This window comes from Thalassophryne amazonica, chromosome 8 (genome assembly GCF_902500255.1).
Source record: "Thalassophryne amazonica chromosome 8, fThaAma1.1, whole genome shotgun sequence".
Classification (NCBI taxonomy): Eukaryota; Metazoa; Chordata; class Actinopteri; order Batrachoidiformes; family Batrachoididae; genus Thalassophryne; species Thalassophryne amazonica.
Genome location: NC_047110.1, coordinates 40,210,750 through 40,233,249, shown reverse-complemented (window position 1 = coordinate 40,233,249; position 22,500 = coordinate 40,210,750). Strand labels below are relative to the sequence as shown.

The window sequence follows — 22,500 nt, the reverse complement described above, 5'->3', positions numbered from 1 at the left end:
ATTGTTGTGCCAGTACAATCCAAGAACATCACCTCATGTTGCAGCAGGATAATGCCTGCACCATGTTGCAAGGATCTGTCACAATTCTTGGAAGTTGAAAATGTCCCAGTTCTTGCATGGCCGGCATACTCACCGGACAGTCACCCATTGAGCATGTTTGAGATGCTTCTGGACCGGCGTAGACGACAGCGTGTACCGATTCCTGCCAATATCCAGCAAACTTCGCACAGCCATTGAAGAGGAGTGGACCAACATTCCACAGGCCACATTGACAACCTGATCAACTCTATGCGAAGGAGATGTGTTACACTGCATGAGGCAATGGTGGTCCACACCAGTACTGACTGGTATACCCCCCCAAAAAACAAAACTGCACCTTTCAGAATGGCCTTTTATTGTGGACAGTCTAAGGCACACCTGTGCACTAATCATGGTGTCTAATCAGCATCTTGATATGGCACACCTGTGAGGTGGGATGGATTATCTCAGCAAAGAAGAAGTGCTCACTATCACAGATTTAGACTGGTTTGTGAACAATATTTGAGGGAAATGGTGATATTGTGTATGTGGAAAAAGTTTGAGATCTTTGAGTTCATCTCATACAAAATGGGAGCAAAAATCAAAAGTGTTGCGTTTATATTTTTGTTGAGTGTATTTTACAAACAATACTGCAGCTTAAACATTATGGTGAATCAAAAAAAAAAAAAAAAAAAAAAAAAAAAAAAAAAAAATCTTGTTTTGTCAGAAAAAGATGCTTCCAAGACTCAAAACTTCTGGTTTTTAAGAGGGCTTATCAAAAAACAAACAAAATTGTCCTTAAATCTTTACTGAAATTTTTACTTGTTAAGTGATAGTGTCTTATATTAAGTGTAGATTTGATATTTGATTGGAAATTAGACAAATATACATCGTAAGATTTTGCTTTTTTTTTTTGCAGTGACCAGAGGCAATGTATCCCTGACAAACCATTTTCAGTTTGCATTGTCAGTTGCTGTGCTGTGGCTTTAGGTCAAAAGAACCTGCTGCTTGCCACTCCAATAAATTGTTTTTTTCCTTACAGTAGTCGAGTTTCAACTTGTGCCGTCACAGAAATGTGATACTTTGTGGATTTTTGAAATGAAAGCACAACTATAATGTAAAAGAGAAAGTGAATTTTTCATAAGACAGACAGCTTTAACGTCAGAAAATACATCCTACTTATTTTAAAAATGATTGCCAACAAAAAAAGTGTGAATATTTGATTTGAGAATATTAACAATTCATCTGTTAAGAAGAGCAAATAAAGCCAGTGAGTGATGAAACACAGTGAGCCAAAACTCTTAGGTCAGACAAATTTTAGTCAATCTGCAGTGCAGTGGAGTTTGATGTTTGCGCTTACACACCAGGGTCCAGTTTCATAAAGCAGTCAAATCTTTTAGCCTACTAAACTTATGCCTGGTTCACACGGCAAGATAATTAGGCCGATATCGGACCCAATCTGAACCAGGCTTTACTTAGTCGACTAAGGTTAGTCACTCAACATTGGCCATACAATGTCCATTTCACATGAAGCTAAGTTTCCGATTACCGTTTTATGTTAGTCAACTATTTTCAACGGGCGTAAGTGTCTTGTGAGTGCTGTTGTCAAGAAAGCGCCTCCAATGCATGAAAGTTTTGTTTACTTCCGGGTTGGTCACAACTTCAACATGCATGTTGGACTCCTGCCCAGTCCCGCCCCATCTGCAAAACTGAGAATTTATGCCCACACAATAATCAAGATGCATTGATCTTGAGTCTTCTCCCCTCCTGCAGAAGAAAACACATAATTTAGGGTATTAATAAAGAGATTTGTGGGGTTGTTTGTTTTCTTTCCCTGGCCTGTATGTCTTTTGATGCACTGGTCAGGAATAGCGCTCCTATTTCATTGTTTACATTTAGTTTAAAGAAAGTTTCCTATGTGTGCCATATATGGGCATGTAGTGTTGCTACGCTAACTCTTGCTATGGCTGTGTTTGTGTCTGTATGTGGGTGATTCTTTAACTACGGGCACTATTGGCTTTGTAAATGTAATTTCCACCACACCATTGCCTTACAATATAAAGCGCCTTGGGGCAACTGTTTGTTGTGATTTGGCGCTATATACATGTGCTCTGATGTCACTGTTTATTTCCATAGAAACTACCCAAACAATCTTTCATACAAACTGTTTAAAGGGACATTACAGTGTTGTGGTGGAAATTACGGCAATAGTGTGGGACAACTACATTTTGTTTAAAAAAATCACAACAGTTGTATGACATTGACTACCCCAATTATGTTTTGATTATTTTACTGACATATTATTCAGAGATATTTTAAAACATTAGGAAAAACGTTTCTTTACCATTCATTTTTATCATTGAAGATCAAAAGTCTGGGTGTGGGACAAGCACAAACGGCAATATTTGCATATAATGATGCTGAAAAAAGGTGAAAAAGTCATCATAGACTACTAGAACAAATTTCTTAACACACTTTCATTGTAAAGATAACTATAAAAGTGTGAAATTTCCCCTTTTTTCTGTTTTTCATACAATATGATCAAAGGACATAATAAGTGCCCGTAGTCTAAGAATCACCCATGTGCACCTGTTGCTGTCCACTAATAAGTGCACCAACTAACATCCCTCACAATTCAGCACCACAGTTGACTTGGAGACGGTGTTGCCGTTAACCTGCTGAAAGGTCCCACAGGTGCCATTTTTGTGGTAGACAACTGAAGTTTTTTCGATCTAAAATAATATTAGCCTCTCTAGCAGGCTAAACCTTTAGTCGAGTAACGTAAAACTTTAGCTGACTATGCAATTTGTACAATGACTAATGTCATTAGATTAATCTCCTAAGTGAGTTTAATCAAATAAACAAGATTAGACTTGCTTCATGAAACCAGGTCCAGGGCACAAAGGCAGATGGAAGTGCCAAATGTCTGCGCATGCGGTTTATCAGAACAAGATTTAACACTACAACATGGCATCATATTACGGTCGCATGCAGGTTTGTGTGTTGCTGTGTGTCCACGGTTGCCTTCCTAAAAAATTGATTTTCTTCGTCAGTACATCTCCAGAGATCTCTCATTTTTAGTGCAAAGTTAATATACAGTACTGTGCAAAACATTTAGACACGGTAGTGTTTTGTATGACTGCACTTTTTGATGTTTTTTTTCCCTCTGAGGAAGTAGAAGATCAAAAGTTAAAACCAAATTGTGATTAAAATAAAATAATCCAATGTTAAGTCAATTAACACAAGGGCAAGGACCAACTCTAAGTTAATTTTTGTGTGACTCAGTATTTTCACCAAAAGTTAATTACTCAAATAAATAAGCAGTGAGACCCCTGCTACACATTTAAGAAGATTTTCTAACCCTCACCAACTGATGGGCAAATGTGAGCATTTCAGGTTTTTTTGTACATTTCCTACTTGAAACCCAAAAAGTTCAGTAAAAAAAATAAAACGAAAAAGCATTTATAAATGCCAGAAATACATGATTTGTTTGGCAGGCAGCGCTTTGACAACCCCGTGTTAATGCATAAAAACTTAGATTGTAACAGTTTTACTGTTCTTGAGTTTTAGGACGGTGGGTTTTTGCTGAACGGACAGACAGAAGTACTGATGAAGGGCGGCAAATTCTTTAACAACTTACAGTTTATCAATAATTTTGTATATAATTTAAAATATAACTGTGTATTAAAGATGAAGCCTCGTTCTTTCAGATATGCATCCTGTAAGGTTACGGCCTATAACCGTGACAAACTGGTGTGTGCAGATCACAGTTGCTAACAAATGTGATCTTACATGCAGTATGATGAAGCAACGCGCAACACTTGAAACATGTGAAGTGCAAAATTATGTAAAAGATTTTTTTTTTTTTTTTTTACATTTACCCATGGTTAAAACAAGACTGTAGTCAATGAACTGAATGTCCTGAAGTCATCACAGGCCACTTTTCCAGACCCTCATACGTTATACAAGGCACAGATCTTATGATTTAGATTCAACCGTGACCTTCCAGAATGCAAATCTGTGAAGGTTACGCAGGTCTTGCAACAACTTTCAAATCAAGGAAACCTGTGTAATGCATGATTCCACAAAACAACAAACAAAAATGCACGGAGTATTTCCAATGGATTTGGGTAATTTGGGGGCTATAATCCAAATCTGGTGTTTAGTTTCCGCCATCACATCATGTTTTTGAGATATGAAAACATATTTGTATATGCGCTGTTAATAGGATATAATGAAAGACTTTTAAATAAAATAGCAACTCTCTACAAATTATGGCTTTGAGGATTTACAGTACAACAAATATGAATATGTCAGCGAGACAGATGCGGTGGCTCGTGCATAATAATCACTGACAACTTTTAGCAGTAGGAAAACGCCCATTTTGGTGGGAGCTGCCTCGCTCGAAAACTGCATTATTAACGTTATGTTGCTGCTGAAGTCACTTGGGTGTTGTTATCCGTGAATTTATGGCTATTTGACATCAGTATAAAACAGAAACACGCTGCTGCTGGAGTGGTGACTCTTAAGCTGACTTTCCTGCCTAGCGTTAAGGCGCAGTAAACGTCAGGTAGCACAGCCTCTCTGCATTTAGTACTTCTGATCCACGTTAGGCCAGAGATTAAAACACACCTTTGAGCTCTACCATCACTTATTTGCATACATGACATTTGCCTGAAGAGTGCACACAGTGGAGCGAGGACACCGTCCCAAAACAGGAGAACCATCAGCTGCTGTTCGGGGCTCGTCCTGGACGGCTTGTGCTGACCAGATGCCACCACTAACTCTCACTGAGTATAAGGTTTAAGTGGTCAAACCCTAGTGTACGGAGGAGTCTTCTGTCCCTGAAAAGCAAAGAGGAGGCAGCGGGTCGAGCTCCTCTCCTGAAGCCTCCTCTACAATCATCAGTACATGTCTCTGTAAATCTCCTGCAGGAGCGGGTGCAGCGAGGTATCCTCTGTCTTTCTGATCTCCTGCACGAGCTGTGCGTGCTCAGTGACAAGCTGCCTGAGGTCAGCCAGCTTCTGAAGCAGTTTTGGGAAGAGGAAAGCGTCATCTGGGTGATTGGCCAGCAGGTGGAGCTGTAGCACTTGCACGATGCTCTCCTGCATTCGTTCGATGTGCGCAACATTTACCAGACCTGGTCGATCTGATCAGAAAGTAAACAAAGCAAACACAAAGAGGCGATCTGACATCATTTAAATATAAAGGCACCATTGGATTGACTAACATTTCTTGTTTTCTATAACATGAAAACGTGAAAACAGTTGTACCCCTTGAGCACATTTAAATTTTATGATTAAAACCATCCTTTTTTGGTATTAAAATTTCTCAGACTATACCCTTTAAATTCACAGTTATATGACAATAAAATAATATTATCAAAGCCAAAAAAGGTGCACACAAATATGTGACCCCATTACTAACACTCAACTAAATCATCACTTTTTCAGCTACTTTAGACCAGTTAGGTGATAAACACATGAACATTTTCAAGTCATTGAATAGGTCTTTGACTTGATTTAGCTCAATTGTTAAGAAATACAAACAGTATGTTACTGAATGGTAAATGTGGCTGGAGTCGGCAAGTCTCAAAAACTGAGGGACCATTAGGGGTGTAAGTCTGTCAGTAATTCACAATGTGATTGATTCGAATTCACAGGGGTCATAGACAGGTTCAAAATAATTTGATTAAAAAATATATATGCATTCAGTTCTAAATCAGTTCGGTACATATAGCTGCTAATTTCAGGATGTGCTGCAGTGTGCTGAGAAAAGTGGTGTGGCAAATGCCATGAAAGCAAAAGTGTGTCTAAGATTATTTAGTTTTATATTTGAAAAAGGCAACATGCTCGTTTTTCTTTGTTTGTGGCGTTACCAAACCACACTGTGACGGCACCTGTGAAGACACTCTCAATAGCACAGCGATAAAAGTTTGTCAGAATTTGCTGGACTCCGAAAAATGATGCCCACCTCTTCCACCATTCGGAAGATTCAGACGGCTTTCGGTGGCTTTTCAGTCGTGTGACTATCCGAGAAATTGTGGAAGAGGTGGGCATGTCACAGCATGTCCTGTGAGGCTTCAACACGGAGTTGCTTTTGCTCCGCCATCAGCAGCTTCGTGCCAAAGCCATCGGCATGAATTTCGCTGCAACTCTTTTCATGGCCAAATCTTCTGTCACAGTGGAATGTGCCGAAAAAGTGCTGATGTCCACCTCTTCCGCAATTTCTCGGATAGTCACACGACGGTCCCGCACCACCACAGCATTTACTTTGGAAATGATCTGGTCATTTCAGCATGTTGATGGCCGACCGGAGCACGGCTCAGTCTCCACTGTTGTGCGGACGTCTTTAAACCGGTTGTACCATTCCTTAATTTGTGTGATGCCCATAGGATCATCACCAAAAGCCGTTTGAATATTCCGAATGGTTTCCACCGGGCTGTCGCCCAGTTTCTGGCAAAATTTGATGCAGTCACGCTGCTCCAGTCATTCCGCCATTTTCCTTGCAAAGAAAATCCGACGAGAGACTACACCCATCCTCACACAAAGGCTGCTTACCAGCAAATGACGCAATCGACAGGCGTGAAAAAATTCACACATGCGCACGAAGGTTCAAGGTTGGCTCATGCAAGCACACGTGATTCAAATCCATCAGGTTTTTGCAAAAAATAAAAAGGTTGGATACTTTTCTAACAGACATCGTATATACACACACACACAATTCCAATGAAGTTGGGACGTTGTGTAAAATGTAAATAAAAACAGAATACAATGATTAGTAAATCCTCTTCAACCTATATTCAACTGAATACACCACAAAGACAAGATATTTAATGTTCAAACTAATTAAATTTGTTTTTGTGCAAATATTTGCTCATTTTGAAATGGATGCCTGCAACACATTTCAAAAAAGCTGGGACAGTGGTATGTTTTCCACTGTGTTCCTTCTAACAACACTCAATAAGCATTTGGGAACTGAGAACACTAATTGTTGATTGTTGAAACTTCAGTTGTTCAACAGTCCGGGGTCTCAGTTGTCGTATTTTGCGCTTCATCATGCGCCACACATTTTCAATGGGCAACAGGTCTGGACTGCAGACAGGTCAGTCTAGTACCCGCACTCTTTTACTACGAAGCCACACTGTTGTAACACGTGCAGAATGTGGCTTGGCATTGTCTTGGTGATGGTGACATCACAGATGTGTAAGTTGTCCATGCCATGGGCACTAACACACCCCCATACCATTACAGATGCTGGCTTTTGAACTTTGAGCTGGTAACAATCTGGATGGTCTTTTCCCTCTTTTGTCCGGAGGACATGACGTCCATGATTTCCAAAAACAATTTGAAATGTGGACTCATCAGACCACAGCACAGTTTTCCACTTTGCGTCTGTCCATTTCAAATGAGCTCGGGCCCAGAGAAGGCGGCGGTGTTTCTGGATGTTGTTGATGTATGGCTTTCACTTTTCATGGTAGCGTTTTAACTTGCACTTGTAGATGTACCAACGAACTGTGTTAACTCACCCCATCTTTGCTTGTGAACGGCTGAGCCTTTTGGGGATGCTCCTTTTATACCCAATCATGACACTCACCTGTTTCCAATTAACCTGTTCACCTGTGGAATGTGCCAAACAGGTGTTCTTTGAGCATTGATCAACTTTCCCAGTCTTTTATTACCACTGTCCCAGCTTTTTTGAAACGTGTTGCAGGCATCCATTTCAAAATAAGCAAATATTTGCACAAAAACAACAACGTTTATCAGTTTGAACATTAAATATCTTGTCTTTGTGGTGTATTCAACTGAATATAGGTTGAACAGGATTTGCAAATCATTGTATTCTGTTTTCATTTACATTTCACACAACGTCCCAACTAAGGCCCTTCTGCCCAGATCACTCGGTTTAGATGGACGGCCAGCTGTAGGAAGAGTCCTAGTGGATCTGAACTTCATTTATGGATGATTGAGGCCACTGTGCTCATTGGGACCTTCAAGCAGAAATGTTTCTGTACTCTTCCCCAGATTTGTGCCTTGTGACAATCCTGTCTCAGAGGTCTACAGACAATTACTTTGACTTCATGGTTGGTTTGTGTTCTGACATTAGCTAATTATAGGCCAATCTCCAACCTTCCTTTTCTCTCAAAAATTCTTGAAAGGGTAGTTGTAAAACAGCTAACTGATCATTTGCAGAGGAATGGTCTATTTGAAGAGTTTCAGTCAGGTTTTAGAATTCATCATAGTACAGAAACAGCATTAGTGAAGGTTACAAATGATCTTCTTATGGCCTCGGACAGTGGACTCATCTCTGTGCTTGTTCTGTTAGACCTCAGTGCTGCTTTTGATACTGTTGACCATAAAATTTTATTACAGAGATTAGAGCATGCCATAGGTATTAAAGGCACTGCGCTGCGGTGGTTTGAATCATATTTGTCTAATAGATTACAATTTGTTCATGTAAATGGGGAATCTTCTTCACAGACTAAAGTTAATTATGGAGTTCCACAAGGTTCTGTGCTAGGACCAATTTTATTCACTTTATACATGCTTCCCTTAGGCAGTATTATTAGACGGTATTGCTTAAATTTTCATTGTTACGCAGATGATACCCAGCTTTATCTATCCATGAAGCCAGAGGACACACACCAATTAGCTAAACTGCAGGATTGTCTTACAGACATAAAGACATGGATGACCTCTAATTTCCTGCTTTTAAACTCAGATAAATCTGAAGTTATTGTACTTGGCCCCACAAATCTTAGAAACATGGTGTCTAACCAGATCCTTACTCTGGATGGCATTACCCTGACCTCTAGTAATACTGTGAGAAATCTTGGAGTCATTTTTGATCAGGATATGTCATTCAAAGCGCATATTAAACAAATATGTAGGACTGCTTTTTTGCATTTACGCAATATCTCTAAAATCAGAAAGGTCTTGTCTCAGAGTGATGCTGAAAAACTAATTCATGCATTTATTTCCTCTAGGCTGGACTATTGTAATTCATTATTATCAGGTTGTCCTAAAAGTTCCCTAAAAAGCCTTCAGTTAATTCAAAATGCTGCAGCTAGAGTACTGACGGGGACTAGAAGGAGAGAGCATATCTCACCCATATTGGCCTCTCTTCATTGGCTTCCTGTTAATTCTAGAATAGAATTTAAAATTCTTCTTCTTACTTATAAGGTTTTGAATAATCAGGTCCCATCTTATCTTAGGGACCTCGTAGTACCATATCACCCCAATAGAGCGCTTCGCTCTCAGACTGCAGGCTTACTTGTAGTTCCTAGGGTTTGTAAGAGTAGAATGGGAGGCAGAGCCTTCAGCTTTCAGGCTCCTCTCCTGTGGAACCAGCTCCCAATTCAGATCAGGGAGACAGACACCCTCTCTACTTTTAAGATTAGGCTTAAAACTTTCCTTTTTGCTAAAGCTTATAGTTAGGGCTGGATCAGGTGACCCTAAACCATCCCTTAGTTATGCTGCTATAGACGTAGACTGCTGGGGGGTTCCCATGATGCACTGTTTCTTTCTCTTTTTGCTCTGTATGCACCACTCTGCATTTAATCATTAGTGATCGATCTCTGCTCCCCTCCACAGCATGTCTTTTTCCTGGTTCTCTCCCTCAGCCCCAACCAGTCCCAGCAGAAGACTGCCCCTCCCTGAGCCTGGTTCTGCTGGAGGTTTCTTCCTGTTAAAAGGGAGTTTTTCCTTCCCACTCTAGCCAAGTGCTTGCTCACAGGGGGTCGTTTTGACCGTTGGGGTTTTACATAATTATTGTATGGCCTTGCCTTACAATATAAAGCGCCTTGGGGCGACTGTTTGTTGTGATTTGGCGCTATATAAAAAAATTGATTGATTGATTGATTGACATGTACTGTCAACTGTGGGACCGTATATGCAGACAGGTGTGTGCCTTTACAAATCATGTTCAATCAACTGAATTTACTCCAGGTGAACTCCAGTTAAGCTGTAGAAACATCTCATGGATGATTAGTGGAAACGGGAGCTCAGCTGCACCTGAGCTCAATTTTGAGCTTCATGGCAAAGGCTGTGAAAACGTATGTACATGTGATTTCGTAGTTTATTTTAAAAAAAATTTGCAAAAAAAACAAAACAAAAAAAAACAACAACAACAACACATTGTCATATGGGGTACTGTGTGTAGAATTTTGAGGAGGGGATATCATACATTTTGGAAAAAACTAACATAAAATGTGGAAAAAGTGAAACGTGAGTACTTTCCGGATGCACTGTACTTATTATTTGTTACTTAGTTTGTCCAGACTGGTTTACACTCATTGGATGAATTAGTAATGCTGGCTGTACCAGTGAGAGCACAACCAGAAAAAATTACCGACAATAAATCTCTTCAAAATAAGGCAAACAATAATAATGCACTCTACGGTGACATGGAGGTAACTATACACGTATGCTTTCAGAAGAATTGGTCATTTGAAGCTCCTTCTTACCTGGGATATTATAGAATCCAAAGTGCGCCCAAACAATTGCTTTTAACACCAACGGGGCAACCTGAATTTGTTGCTGCTCCATGCTAATGAGCCAAACTAACTTTCTAAAATTGCATGAAACTGCTGTGTGAAAGCAGAAAAGGACACGCGACAGCAACTGTACATTTACAGCTGTGAGAAGAAACAATCAAATCAGAGACATTGTTTTAAAAATCAATTTTTTTTCTCAACACCCCTTAGAGGACATATAAGAATACAAGTGAGGGAAGCCACCAAGACAGCCATGAGAACTTTAAAGGAGTTTTAGGCTCTGTGTCTACATTTGGGGAAACTCTGCACATTGCAAGTTTCGTTTGTTGCATCACCAATCAGAGCTTCATACTGGAACGGAACATAGGATTTTCATACTAGAAAACACAAACTTTAGATTCTGGTCTCCCATGTGCCTTCTAGCAAACTACAAGAAATTCCATGTCTTCTTTTAAAAACAAAAACAAAAAACTGACACTGGGAAGCATCTGTCAGATGACGTCTAAAGAAAACTGGCTGTAAAAGTGACAATTTAGTTGTACACCATCACAGGCCCAAAGTTTGCATGCCATTATTTTGGCATTGATATATATCAATCAATCAATTTTTTTATATAGCGCCAAATCACAACAAACAGTTGCCCCAAGGCGCTTTATATTGTAAGGCAAGGCCATACAATAATTATGTAAAACCCCAACGGTCAAAACGACCCCCTGTGAGCAAGCACTTGGCTACAGTGGGAAGGAAAAACTCCCTTTTAACAGGAAGAAACCTCCAGCAGAACCAGGCTCAGGGAGGGGCAGTCTTCTGCTGGGACTGGTTTGGGCTGAGGGAGAGAACCAGGAAAAAGACATGCTGTGGAGGGGAGCAGAGATCGATCACTAATGATTAAATGCAGAGTGGTGCATACAGAGCAAAAAGAGAAGTAAACAGTGCATCATGGGAACCCCCCAGCAGTCTACGTCTATAGCAGCATAACTAAGGGATGGTTCAGGGTCACCTGATCCAGCCCTAACTATAAGCTTTAGCAAAAAGGAAAGTTTTAAGCCTAATCTTAAAAGTAGAGAGGGTGTCTGTCTCCCTGATCTGAATTGGGAGCTGGTTCCACAGGAGAGGAGCCTGAAAGCTGAAGGCTCTGCCTCCTATTCTACTCTTACAAACCCTAGGAACTACAAGTAAGCCTGCAGTCTGAGAGCGAAGCGCTCTATTGGGGTGATATGGTACTACGAGGTCCCTAAGATAAGATGGGACCTGATTATTCAAAACCTTATAAGTAAGAAGAAGAATTTTAAATTCTATTCTAGAATTAACAGGAAGCCAATGAAGAGAGGCCAATATGGGTGAGATATGCTCTCTCCTTCTAGTCCCCGTCAGTACTCTAGCTGCAGCATTTTGAATTAACTGAAGGCTTTTTAGGGAACTTTTAGGACAACCTGATAATAATGAATTACAATAGTCCAGCCTAGAGGAAATAAATGCATGAATTAGTTTTTCAGCATCACTCTGAGACAAGACCTTTCTGATTTTAGAGATATTGCGTAAATGCAAAAAAGCAGTCCTACATATTTGTTTAATATGCGCTTTGAATGACATATCCTGATCAAAAATGACTCCAAGATTTCTCACAGTATTACTAGAGGTCAGGGTAATGCCATCCAGAGTAAGGATCTGGTTAGACACCATGTTTCTAAGATTTGTGGGGCCAAGTACAATAACTTCAGTTTTATCTGAGTTTAAAAGCAGGAAATCAGAGGTCATCCATGTCTTTATGTCTGTAAGACAATCCTGCAGTTTAGCTAATTGGTGTGTGTCCTCTGGCTTCATGGATAGATAAAGCTGGGTATCATCTGCGTAACAATGAAAATTTAAGCAATACCGTCTAATAATACTGCCTAAGGGAAGCATGTATAAAGTGAATAAAATTGGTCCTAGCACAGAACCTTGTGGAACTCCATAATTAACTTTAGTCTGTGAAGAAGAGTCCCCATTTACATGAAGAAATTGTAATCTATTAGACAAATATGATTCAAACCACCGCAGCGCAGTGCCTTTAATACCTATGGCATGCTCTAATCTCTGTAATAAAATTTTATGGTCAACAGTATCAAAAGCAGCACTGAGGTCTAACAGAACAAGCACAGAGATGAGTCCACTGTCCGAGGCCATAAGAAGATCATTTGTAACCTTCACTAATGCTGTTTCTGTACTATGATGAATTCTAAAACCTGACTGAAACTCTTCAAATAGACCATTCCTCTGCAGATGATCAGTTAGCTGTTTTACAACTACCCTTTCAAGAATTTTTGAGAGAAAAGGAAGGTTGGAGATTGGCCTATAATTAGCTAAGATAGTTGGGTCAAGTGATGGCTTTTTAAGTAATGGTTTAATTACTGCCACCTTAAAAGCCTGTGGTACATAGCCAACTAACAAAGATAGATTGATCATATTTAAGATCGAAGCATTAAATAATGGTAGGGCTTCCTTGAACAGCCTGGTAGGAATGGGGTCTAATAAACATGTTGATGGTTTGGATGAAGTAACTAATGAAAATAACTCAGACAGAACAATCGGAGAGAAAGAGTCTAACCAAATACCGGCATCACTGAAAGCAGCCAAAGATAACGATATGTCTTTGGGATGGTTATGAGTAATTTTTTCTCTAATAGTTAAAATTTTGTTAGCAAAGAAAGTCATGAAGTCATTACTAGTTAAAGTTAATGGAATACTCAGCTCAATAGAGCTCTGACTCTTTGTCAGCCTGGCTACAGTGCTGAAAAGAAACCTGGGGTTGTTCTTATTTTCTTCAATTAGTGATGAGTAGAAAGATGTCCTAGCTTTACGGAGGGCTTTTTTATAGAGCAACAGACTCTTTTTCCAGGCTAAGTGAAGATCTTCTAAATTAGTGAGACGCCATTTCCTCTCCAACTTACGGGTTATCTGCTTTAAGCTACGAGTTTGTGAGTTATACCACGGAGTCAGACACTTCTGATTTAAAGCTCCTCTGTTTCAGAGGAGCTACAGCATCCAAAGTGTTGTCTTCAATGAGATGTAAAACTATTGACGAGATACTCTATCTCCCTTACAGAGTTTAGGTAGCTACTCTGCACTGTGTTGGTATATGGCTTAGAGAACATAAAAAGGAATCATATCCTTAAACCTAGTTACAGGCGCTTTCTGAAAGACTTCTAGTGTAATGAACTTATTCCCCACTGCTGGGTAGTCCATCAGAGTAATGTAAATGTTATTAAGAAATGAGCAGACAGAAGGGAGTTTCAGGGAATACTGTTAAGGTCTTCTATTTCCATACCATAAGTCAGAACAAGAATCTAAGATAGATTAAAGTGGTGGGTGGACTCATTTACTTTTGGAGCAAAGCCAATAGAGTCTAATAATAGATTAATGCAGTGTTGAGGCTGTCATTCTCAGCATCTGGTGTGGATGTTTAAAATCGCCCACTACAAATAGCTTATCTGAGCTAAGCACTAAGTCAGACAAAAGGTCTGAAAATTCACAGAGAAACTCACAGTAACGACCAGTGGACGATAGATAATAACAAATAAAACTGGTTTTGGGACTTCCAATTTGGATGGACAGACTAGAGACAAGCTTTCAAAATGAATTAAAGCTCTGTCTGGGTTTTTGATTATTAAATAAGCTGGAATGGAAGATTGCTGCTATCCTCTGCCCCGGCCCGTGCTACGAGCATTCTGACAGTTAGTGTGACTCGGGGTGTTGACTCATTTAAACTAACATATTCATCCTGCTGTAACCAGGTTTCTGTTAGGCAGAATAAATCAATATGTTGATCAATTATTATATCATTTACCACAGGACTTAGAAGAGAGAAACCTAATGTTTAATAGACCACATTTAACTGTTTTAGTCTGTGGTGCAGTTGAGGTGCTATATTATTTTTTCTTTTTGAATTTTATGCTTAAATAGATTTTTGCTGGTTATTGGTGGTCTGGAGCAGGCACCGTCTCTACGGGGATGGGGTAATGAGGGGATGGCAGGGGGGAGAGAAGCTGCAGAGAGGTGTGTAAGACTACAACTCTGCTTCCTGGTCCCAACCCTGGATAGTCACGGTTTGGAGGATTTAAGAAAATTGGCCAGATTTCTAGAAATGAGAGCTGCTCCATCCAAAGTGGGATGGATCAGCTCTCCTAACAAGACCAGGGTTTTCCCCCAGAAGCTTATGCCAATTATCTATGAAGCCCACCTCATTTTTTGGACACCACTCAGACAACCAGCAATTCAAGGAGAACATGCGGCTAAAACATGTCACTCCCGGTCCGATTGGGGAGGGGCCCAGAGAAAACTACAGAGTCCGACATTGTTTTTGCAAAGTTACACACCGATTTATGTTAATTTTAGTGACCTCCGATTGGCGTAACCGGGTGTCATTACTGCCGACGTGAATTACAATCTTAACCAAATTTAACGCTTAGCCTTAGCCAGCAGTTTCAAATTTCCTTCAATGTCGCCTGCTCTGGCCCCCGGAAGACAATTGACTATGGTTGCTGGTGTCGCTAACTTCACATTTCTCAAAACAGAGTCGCCAATAACCAGAGTTTGATCCTCGGCGGGTGTGTCGTCGAGTGGGGAAAAACGGTTAGAGATGTGAACGGGTTGGCGGTGTACACGGGGCTTCTGTTTAGGGCTACGCTTCCTCCTCACAGTCACCCAGTCAGCCTGCTTTCCCGGCTGCTCGGGATCTGCCAGGGGGGAACTAACGGCGGCTAAGCTACCTTGGTCCGCACCGACTACAGGGGCCTGGCTAGCTGTAGAATTTTCCACGGTGCGGAGCCGAGTCTCCAATTCGCCCAGCCTGGCCTCCAAAGCTACGAATAAGCTACACTTATTATAAGTACCGTTACTGCTAAAGGAGGCCGAGGAATAACTAAACATTTCACACCCAGAGCAGAAAAGTGCGGGAGAGACAGGAGAAGCCGCCATGCTAAATCGGCTAAGAGCTAGCAGCTACGCTAACCTAGCGGATTCCTAAAAACACGCAAAGTGAATAATGTGTAAATAATTTAGAGGTGATTCAGCAAAAGGAGTGCTTTAGTTAAGGCACGTAAAGATTACACTGGGAAACAAATCGTAATCTAGATAACTAGATCAATCTAACTGCGCAGATTAAACAGCTAACAGAAACAGAAAAACACCGCTGTGCTCCGGAACAGGAAGTGATACAATACCGCAGTGAGAGCCAACCACCAGTATATATATATATATATATATATATATATTAAATTTGTATCTTGTGTGTAGAGATTTGTTGTCACTGTGAGTTTAAAGGGTGAAATTTTCTAAATTTTAATATAAAGAATTTGGAACTCTTCTTGAAGTTTGATCTCTTAAAAAAAAACGGTAAAGGCTCAGGAAGGGAGCATAAACATTTTCAGCACTATAGCAGATTAGTAGTTTTATCAGTTATTCTTCCTGCATCTTCACCTCCACAGCAGATGATGGCAGCCACAAACAGTGCCAAGTCACTATCATCAAGCTCCAGCGCGTTAAACTTCATGGCAAACTGGAACTTTGGCTCCATCATATCGCTGAATGGCCGCCGGAGACTCTTGAGGAATTCCCGGGTGATGAAGCCTGAGCCGTACGCTACAAGAAGCCCGTCCTTGTTCATACAAGAGGCCAGCATGGCAAACAGGGCCTCGTATACACCATACTTCAACAAAGTCACCTGATCGTTGAGGTCCAGGCTCGAGAACCCCGGGACGGACTTTGCAAATTCGGTGAGCTTGGTGACCGTTTCAACTGAGGTTAATTGGCAGCAGTGGAAAATGCGGACTTCTGCTTCCCTGTCCTTCAGCCCACCTGTGGATCCAACCATCTTGGCCACCACCGTCTGCTCAGCTAGCTGAAGTGTTTCCATATCATGGATGACAAAAGGCTAAACAGGAGGAAGAACAAGAAAAACAAGTCAGGAAAAAAAAAACAACTTTGTAAACATTACAAAACTAACTTCTTAACCAAATACCTAAAAAGGATCTTAAGTTTCACAAAAAGACAAGCTATCACTCATCTATTGATACTCACATATCTCCCACTCTTTGTAATTGCTCTGAGCTAGCAGCTACGCAATTATACACGTCACTCACAACACAAAGAATCTGAAGGCCAAACAAACACACAAGAAATATCACCAGGACAGAGAAGAGCTTTTCTTTTCCCCAGTAACAGTCAAGGTCACACTACAAGATTGTTGCAAAGCACAGTAACTGCTTTTCAATATCAACACAAACTACTATAAAACTGAAAATGACAAACACGAGCTGGTAAAATATCAAAGTATTTGGAATAAAGATCCATGGACAGAATATTGAGAATATTCCGAGCACACATCAAACTCAGTACGTCTGCTGGATGTGAAGTTAAAAGTGACCCCAGGCGTGTTTTAGCTGCGTCACCGTTTCCACAATCGGCAAGTTGCAACACCTGCTGTTGTCCATTACAGCAGATGTGACTCATGAGAGCTAAACAAGCCGGAGGTGGTCTTCTCACACTTCATTATATCATTTTAATAAATAAAGGGTTATTTTACTGTGGAACAAATGGAATTAGAGCCCAACCTAAATATTGGTTGGTTTATTTTATCAAATAAACAATGCAGAAAAGCACTGGCTTTTCACAATGGTGTCATTTCTCAGTTTGTCCAGCACAGAACACTTTAATGGCATTGTTTATAATGCTATGAAGCATGGCTGGGACCCCATGACCCCTTGGTCACATGAGCTACAAGAGAGAGAGGAAAAGCAACCAGCTGCCATTCATTTTCAGTCACCAAAGGTATTTAACAGTGGATGCTCTGCCAACAGCAAGCCAGACCCAAAATAGACAAGATCCTTATTTTATGCAAATGCTGATCAATGCCACACACCAATTGTCAATCCAAGTGAAGACAGCATGACATGACTTTTTTGTTTGTTTGATAAAAATGATATGAATCACTGCCATTTTTGTCTCTATATATATCGGCAGGTAGTGGTATTGGAAAGTTTTTATTCCATAATATCAGCATCATGTTGGTTTGGCTCTAAATGGAATGCTTATTTACGAGGTCTATTAGACAATAAACCGACCCTTTTATTTTTTTTTTACTATATGGATTTGAATGACGTGCGATTCCACCAATCATGCTTGAACCCTCGTGTGCATGCGTGAGTTTTTTCACGCGTGTCGGTGACGTCATTTCCCTGTAGGCAGGCCTCGAGTGAGATGTGGTTCAGCCCTCTCGGCTGAATTCCTTTGTTTCACACGCTGCTCGAGACGGCGCGCGTTGCTGTATCAAAATTTTTTCTGGACCTGTGAGGAATATCCGAGTGGATACTATTCGAGAAATTAAGCTGGTTTTCGGTGAAAAGTTTAACGGCTGATGAGAGATTATGGGGTGTTTCTGTCGGTGTAAGGACTTCCCACAGAGCGGGACGTCCTGCAGCGCTTCCAGGCGCCGTCGGCCTGTTTCGACCTGAAAACATCCTAATTTAAGGCTTAATTCACCCAGGACGTTGTGAGAGAACAGAGAAGATTCAGAAGAGGTCGGCATGAGGACTTTATGCGGACATTCCACTGTTTAAGGACATTTTTTAATGAAAGATGTGCTCGCAAATTCGCCGAGTCGTTTCTGTGACGACTCGGCGAATCTGCGCCGCGACAGGAAAAACACCTCCGTGTTGAAAACCATTTGTAAAATTCAGGCGGCTTTTGATGGCTTTCAACAAGTGAGTAACTGAGAAATTGTTTAACAGCTTGGGCATGTTCCAACTTGCCCGTTAAGGTTTCCAACGGAGGTGTTTTTCCTGTCGCGACCCCCCGCGGTCGGGTCCGGTCCGACATTCGACTCTGCCCGCACGTTCTTTCATTACAAAATGTCCGTTAACAATGGAATGTCCGAATAAACTCCTCATGCCGACTTCTTCTGAAAGTTCTCTGTTCTCTGATGCCTTACTGGGTCAACAGAGCCTGAAATGTGGAAGTTTTCAACTTGAAACGGCGAGATGCTGCCGCCTCGAAGCACAGATCGCCGTCAGGCGCCGTGGGCCGTCCTTACGGCGACACTACCAGACCAAAATCTCTCATCAGCCGTTAAAATTTTTACCGAAAACCAGCTGAATTTATCGAATGGTGTCCACTCAGTTGTGCCTTACAGTTCTGAAAAAATTTTGATCAAACAAAGCAGCAGTCTCTGAGCCATTCCTAAACAATGAAAAAAACGACGAGAGGGTGGGCCACTCCTCACTCAAAGACTGCCCACAGGCGAATGACGTAACCGACAGGCATGAAAAAACTCTCGCATGCCCACGAGGGTTCAAGCATGTCTGATGTAATCACACGTGATTCAAATCCATATGGTTTTTGAAAAAAATAATAAGGTTGGATACTTTTCTAATAGATAAAGGAAATAAAGGCAAGAAACACAATGTCAAAAAAAAAACTTTTACTTACTATATCCATTTCACTTGAGAAAAACTGGTTCTGAAGTTATTCAAACCATGCATACACTAATCTTCAACAGAACTTGCAATGCAATGAGACCCAGAGTAATGCCACCTCAATTCACCTACCAACTTCAGCAGTCCTGCACCACCATTGGGACCCTGACATGTTACAAGGGTGCAGGAACACAGGGCATCCCTAAGTCGACAAGGGACATAGCTACTGCAAAACAAACCTTGGTAAAGCCCCTTTCACAACGGGCATGCGCAGAGCTGCACTGTGCTGTGTATCTAGTACGTAGGAATGGCTGTGTAAGTTACGTGCAGGGAGAGAGAGAGAGGGAAAAAAAACCTTGCGTGCAGGGGAGAGACGCTGGGCTCCATGACACTGTTTACAGACTGCCTGGATGCGCAGATGGATTTGATACATTGAAAAAAGTCAGAATACATTATTTCCAGGTGTTAATGGACTTTATTTAATGTGCCACAATTGTGAAAGAACTTAAGAAGGTGAAAGCACCATGGAGCTACAGCGCATGCGAGCCGTCCATGAGCAGTGGATGGCGGACATGTCTTGCTGGCCATCCATCCATGAGGAGTTATGCTGGAGGTGGACATGTCCTCTCACTGGAGATTGGTCTGTGAGCAGGAGTTAAGGGACCTACCACAATCGTGAGAGAACTTCAGGGGGTGAAAGAAAGCTGCAGAGCTTCAGCCGGCGATGGCGCACGCGATCTGTCTATGTCGAGTAGACGTGGACATGTCCTCTTGCTGGCGACTGGTCCGTGAGCAGGAGTTAATGGGCTTTATTTAACGTGCCACAACCATGAGAGAACTTGAAGACGTGAAAGCAGACCGGAGCTGCAGCCAGTGGTCGCGCGTGCGATCCACCCGTGAGGAGTGGACAGTGGACATGTCCTCTCTCTGGTGATCTGTCCATGAGGAGTTAGTGGATGTGTAAGCTTGGTGACCTGCCTCTTTTTCCGTATTTTTGATGCTTCACTGCCAGCAAAGTCCAGCGGGATGAATAAAATCTGGCACTGCAAGTATGTACTGATAAAAAAAAAAAACGAAAAGGATTTTTCGCCCTGGCGTAGGGTTGTGTACAATTGCAGAGGCTTGGTGTACAGTAACGCAGTGTTGTGTAGCTTTACATACATTAGCGGAGTGTTGTGTAGAGGACTGCGTCTGTGCTCTACACTGACAGTCCACAAAAAAAATTTAAACTTTCATTTTTTGCGTCTATTTCACGGACCCCTGTGTCCCTCAGCGTATTGCCACGTAGGGCTGCATAAACTTGGCATAGGGCTGCATCAGCCCAGCGTAGTCAGTACATGGCATTACACAACTCTACACTGGCCCGGTGTGAAATGAGTATAAGTTGGAGAGACACCACCCCAAACACTGCCCAAGCACAAAACTGGCCTGTTGGCCTTATGCAGCCCAAAAGGATCCCAGCTTGTGGTCTTTCAAAGCTGTTACTAGTACTGTTTTTCTGAAATATAAGTCACACCAAAGTATAAGTCGCACTTGTTAAAAAATGCCTCTTGAAAAGGACAAACCCATATAAAAGTTGCACTAGAGTCTAGTTCACACTGCAGTATAAGTCATGTCTTTATTCTGTATAAAGAGCTCCTTAATTTGGGATTTTTGTTCATTGTCATATTTTTTATTACTGGCATATATTCTTTTATTATTGGAGTTCATTTTGTTTAGTGTTTTCATTCCTGGGAAAATCTATGATAAATAGTTGTTATAATTACTGTTATTAATAACAAACAACTTGTGATTTTTCTGTATATAAGTCGCACCAGTGTATAAGTCAAACTAGCAACCCCCCTTCCCAAAAAAACCCCTAGACTTACACTATGAAAAATACAATACTTTCCCTGCAGTCACTGGAACTTTCCCCAGAGTCAGTGCAAAGTACAGGGTTTTGTAATCTTCAGATACACCTTGCAGTGCAGTGGGACCTAGAATAGTACCACTTTTTCAAAGATTTAAGTGACTGTATGTACAAATTTGGCCCCGTGTCAATTATGGAAGACCCAAAATAAATTAAAACGTGTGTACACAATTCTTGTTTTTGAAAGTCATTAATGATGCATGCTGTAACGATTAGTCCACCTTGGCAAAACAACAGTTCAAAGACATCATTAACAGCCCAAAATTCCCATGACTGTCATGCCCATGATAAGTGTATGTAAACATCTGACCACGAATGTGCTTTAAATTGCTTTTTAGCTCTGACATTAGTGATTTTAAACTAATTTTCTACATTACTATAGCAACTATAAAATAATTAGAATAAATTGGATTAAAATCATTTTTGACGAAGTGTGTGTGTGTGTGTGTGTGTGTGTGGGGGTGGGGAGAGGGGGTGGAACTAAACAGAATAAGTAATGTGAAGATGTCATGTTTTCATAAATAACGGCAGATTTATTTATTTATTTGTCATTGTTAAAAAAAATTCTATGATTTAAATCAGTGGTTTTCAAACTGTGAGCCCCCCCCCCCCCAATCAGTCTTTCAGAGCGGCCGTTGTTTTTAAGGGTGTTTATCAGCAAAATGATCATTTCTTTACGTTGATTGCAGACTCTGCAGCAGGTCTGTAATCAACCGCTTCTGCAGCGGCTCTTCTTGAAGCTTGAACCAACAAAGCAGTGCTCCGACCCACTGCTTTGTTGGTTCATTGCTTCGCTGCTTTTCAGAAGCGACAACTCTGCTTCTTAATCCCTCTCAAAGCCATTTAAAGATGTCAATCGTGAGTCACTTTTGTGTGGATTAAGCTTCGGTCCCACCGAGTGAAGAAGGAGCCACGCACCCTGTTTTTTTGTTTCATGAGCTATCGTGGCAGTATAGTGGCTCACAGTGGCTCTTAGAGGCATTATCTTCAGTTAACGAGGCTCCTCTCTGAGCGTGGCGCTAATTTCAAGATGTTCAAAATTTAGCAACAACAGCGTGGCGCAGTCTGTGTTCGAGTTACTGCGACGGCTTAGAGGCATTTGCGTGGTGCTTACGAGTCTGCAAAAAGTCCATTATCCGTGTGCCTGGCACCTTCGCAGGACCTGAGAGGCTATTTTTGTAGCGGCTCCTCCTCTTGCGCACACAATTGCACCTGCTCTGTGCGCTGGACTCTATATATTTTGTAGTGGATTAATCATTTTCTGCCAAACCTTGGATGCTGAAAACACTTCTAATCACTTCTGGCATCACAGAGGACTGTTTCATCTGGACACTTTTTCCTCTCTTTCCTGCTCCATGTGGGATGTATTTTGAGCAGCTTAAGGTAATTATTTTTAATGTTTTTTATAGCTTGATAAAACAGTTCCTTGCTATAAAAGTATGTCTGTATGTTGATGTCTGTTTTATGTAAAAGTATGTTGATTTAATATCTTGTTAATGGATCACTGTGTGTGCGCACTGAGGCAGGACCTGAGAGGCTATTTTTGGAGCGGGTCTCCTCTTTGTGCACCAAATTCCACCTGCTCTGTGCGCTGGACTCTATATAAAATAATTATTTTGTAGCGGATT

At 41.1% G+C, this 22,500-nt stretch overlaps 1 protein-coding gene across 3 annotated transcripts in view; it reads right to left on the bottom strand.

Moving 5' to 3' along the window:
- Window positions 1-4,416: 4,416 nt before the first annotated feature.
- pparab (peroxisome proliferator-activated receptor alpha b) overlaps window positions 4,417-22,500 on the bottom strand; it is a 119,297-nt gene continuing 101,213 nt past the window's right edge. For 2 of the 3 annotated variants that reach the window (XM_034176034.1, XM_034176037.1), the window contains 2 exons: window positions 15,971-16,424; window positions 4,923-5,167 (listed from right to left, as the gene is read on the bottom strand). In XM_034176034.1, coding sequence (XP_034031925.1) covers window positions 4,923-5,167; window positions 15,971-16,424 — 699 coding nt within the window. Of the gene's footprint in view, window positions 5,168-15,970; window positions 16,425-22,500 lie in introns of all 3 variants that reach the window. The other variant, XM_034176036.1, reaches the window with a different exon arrangement.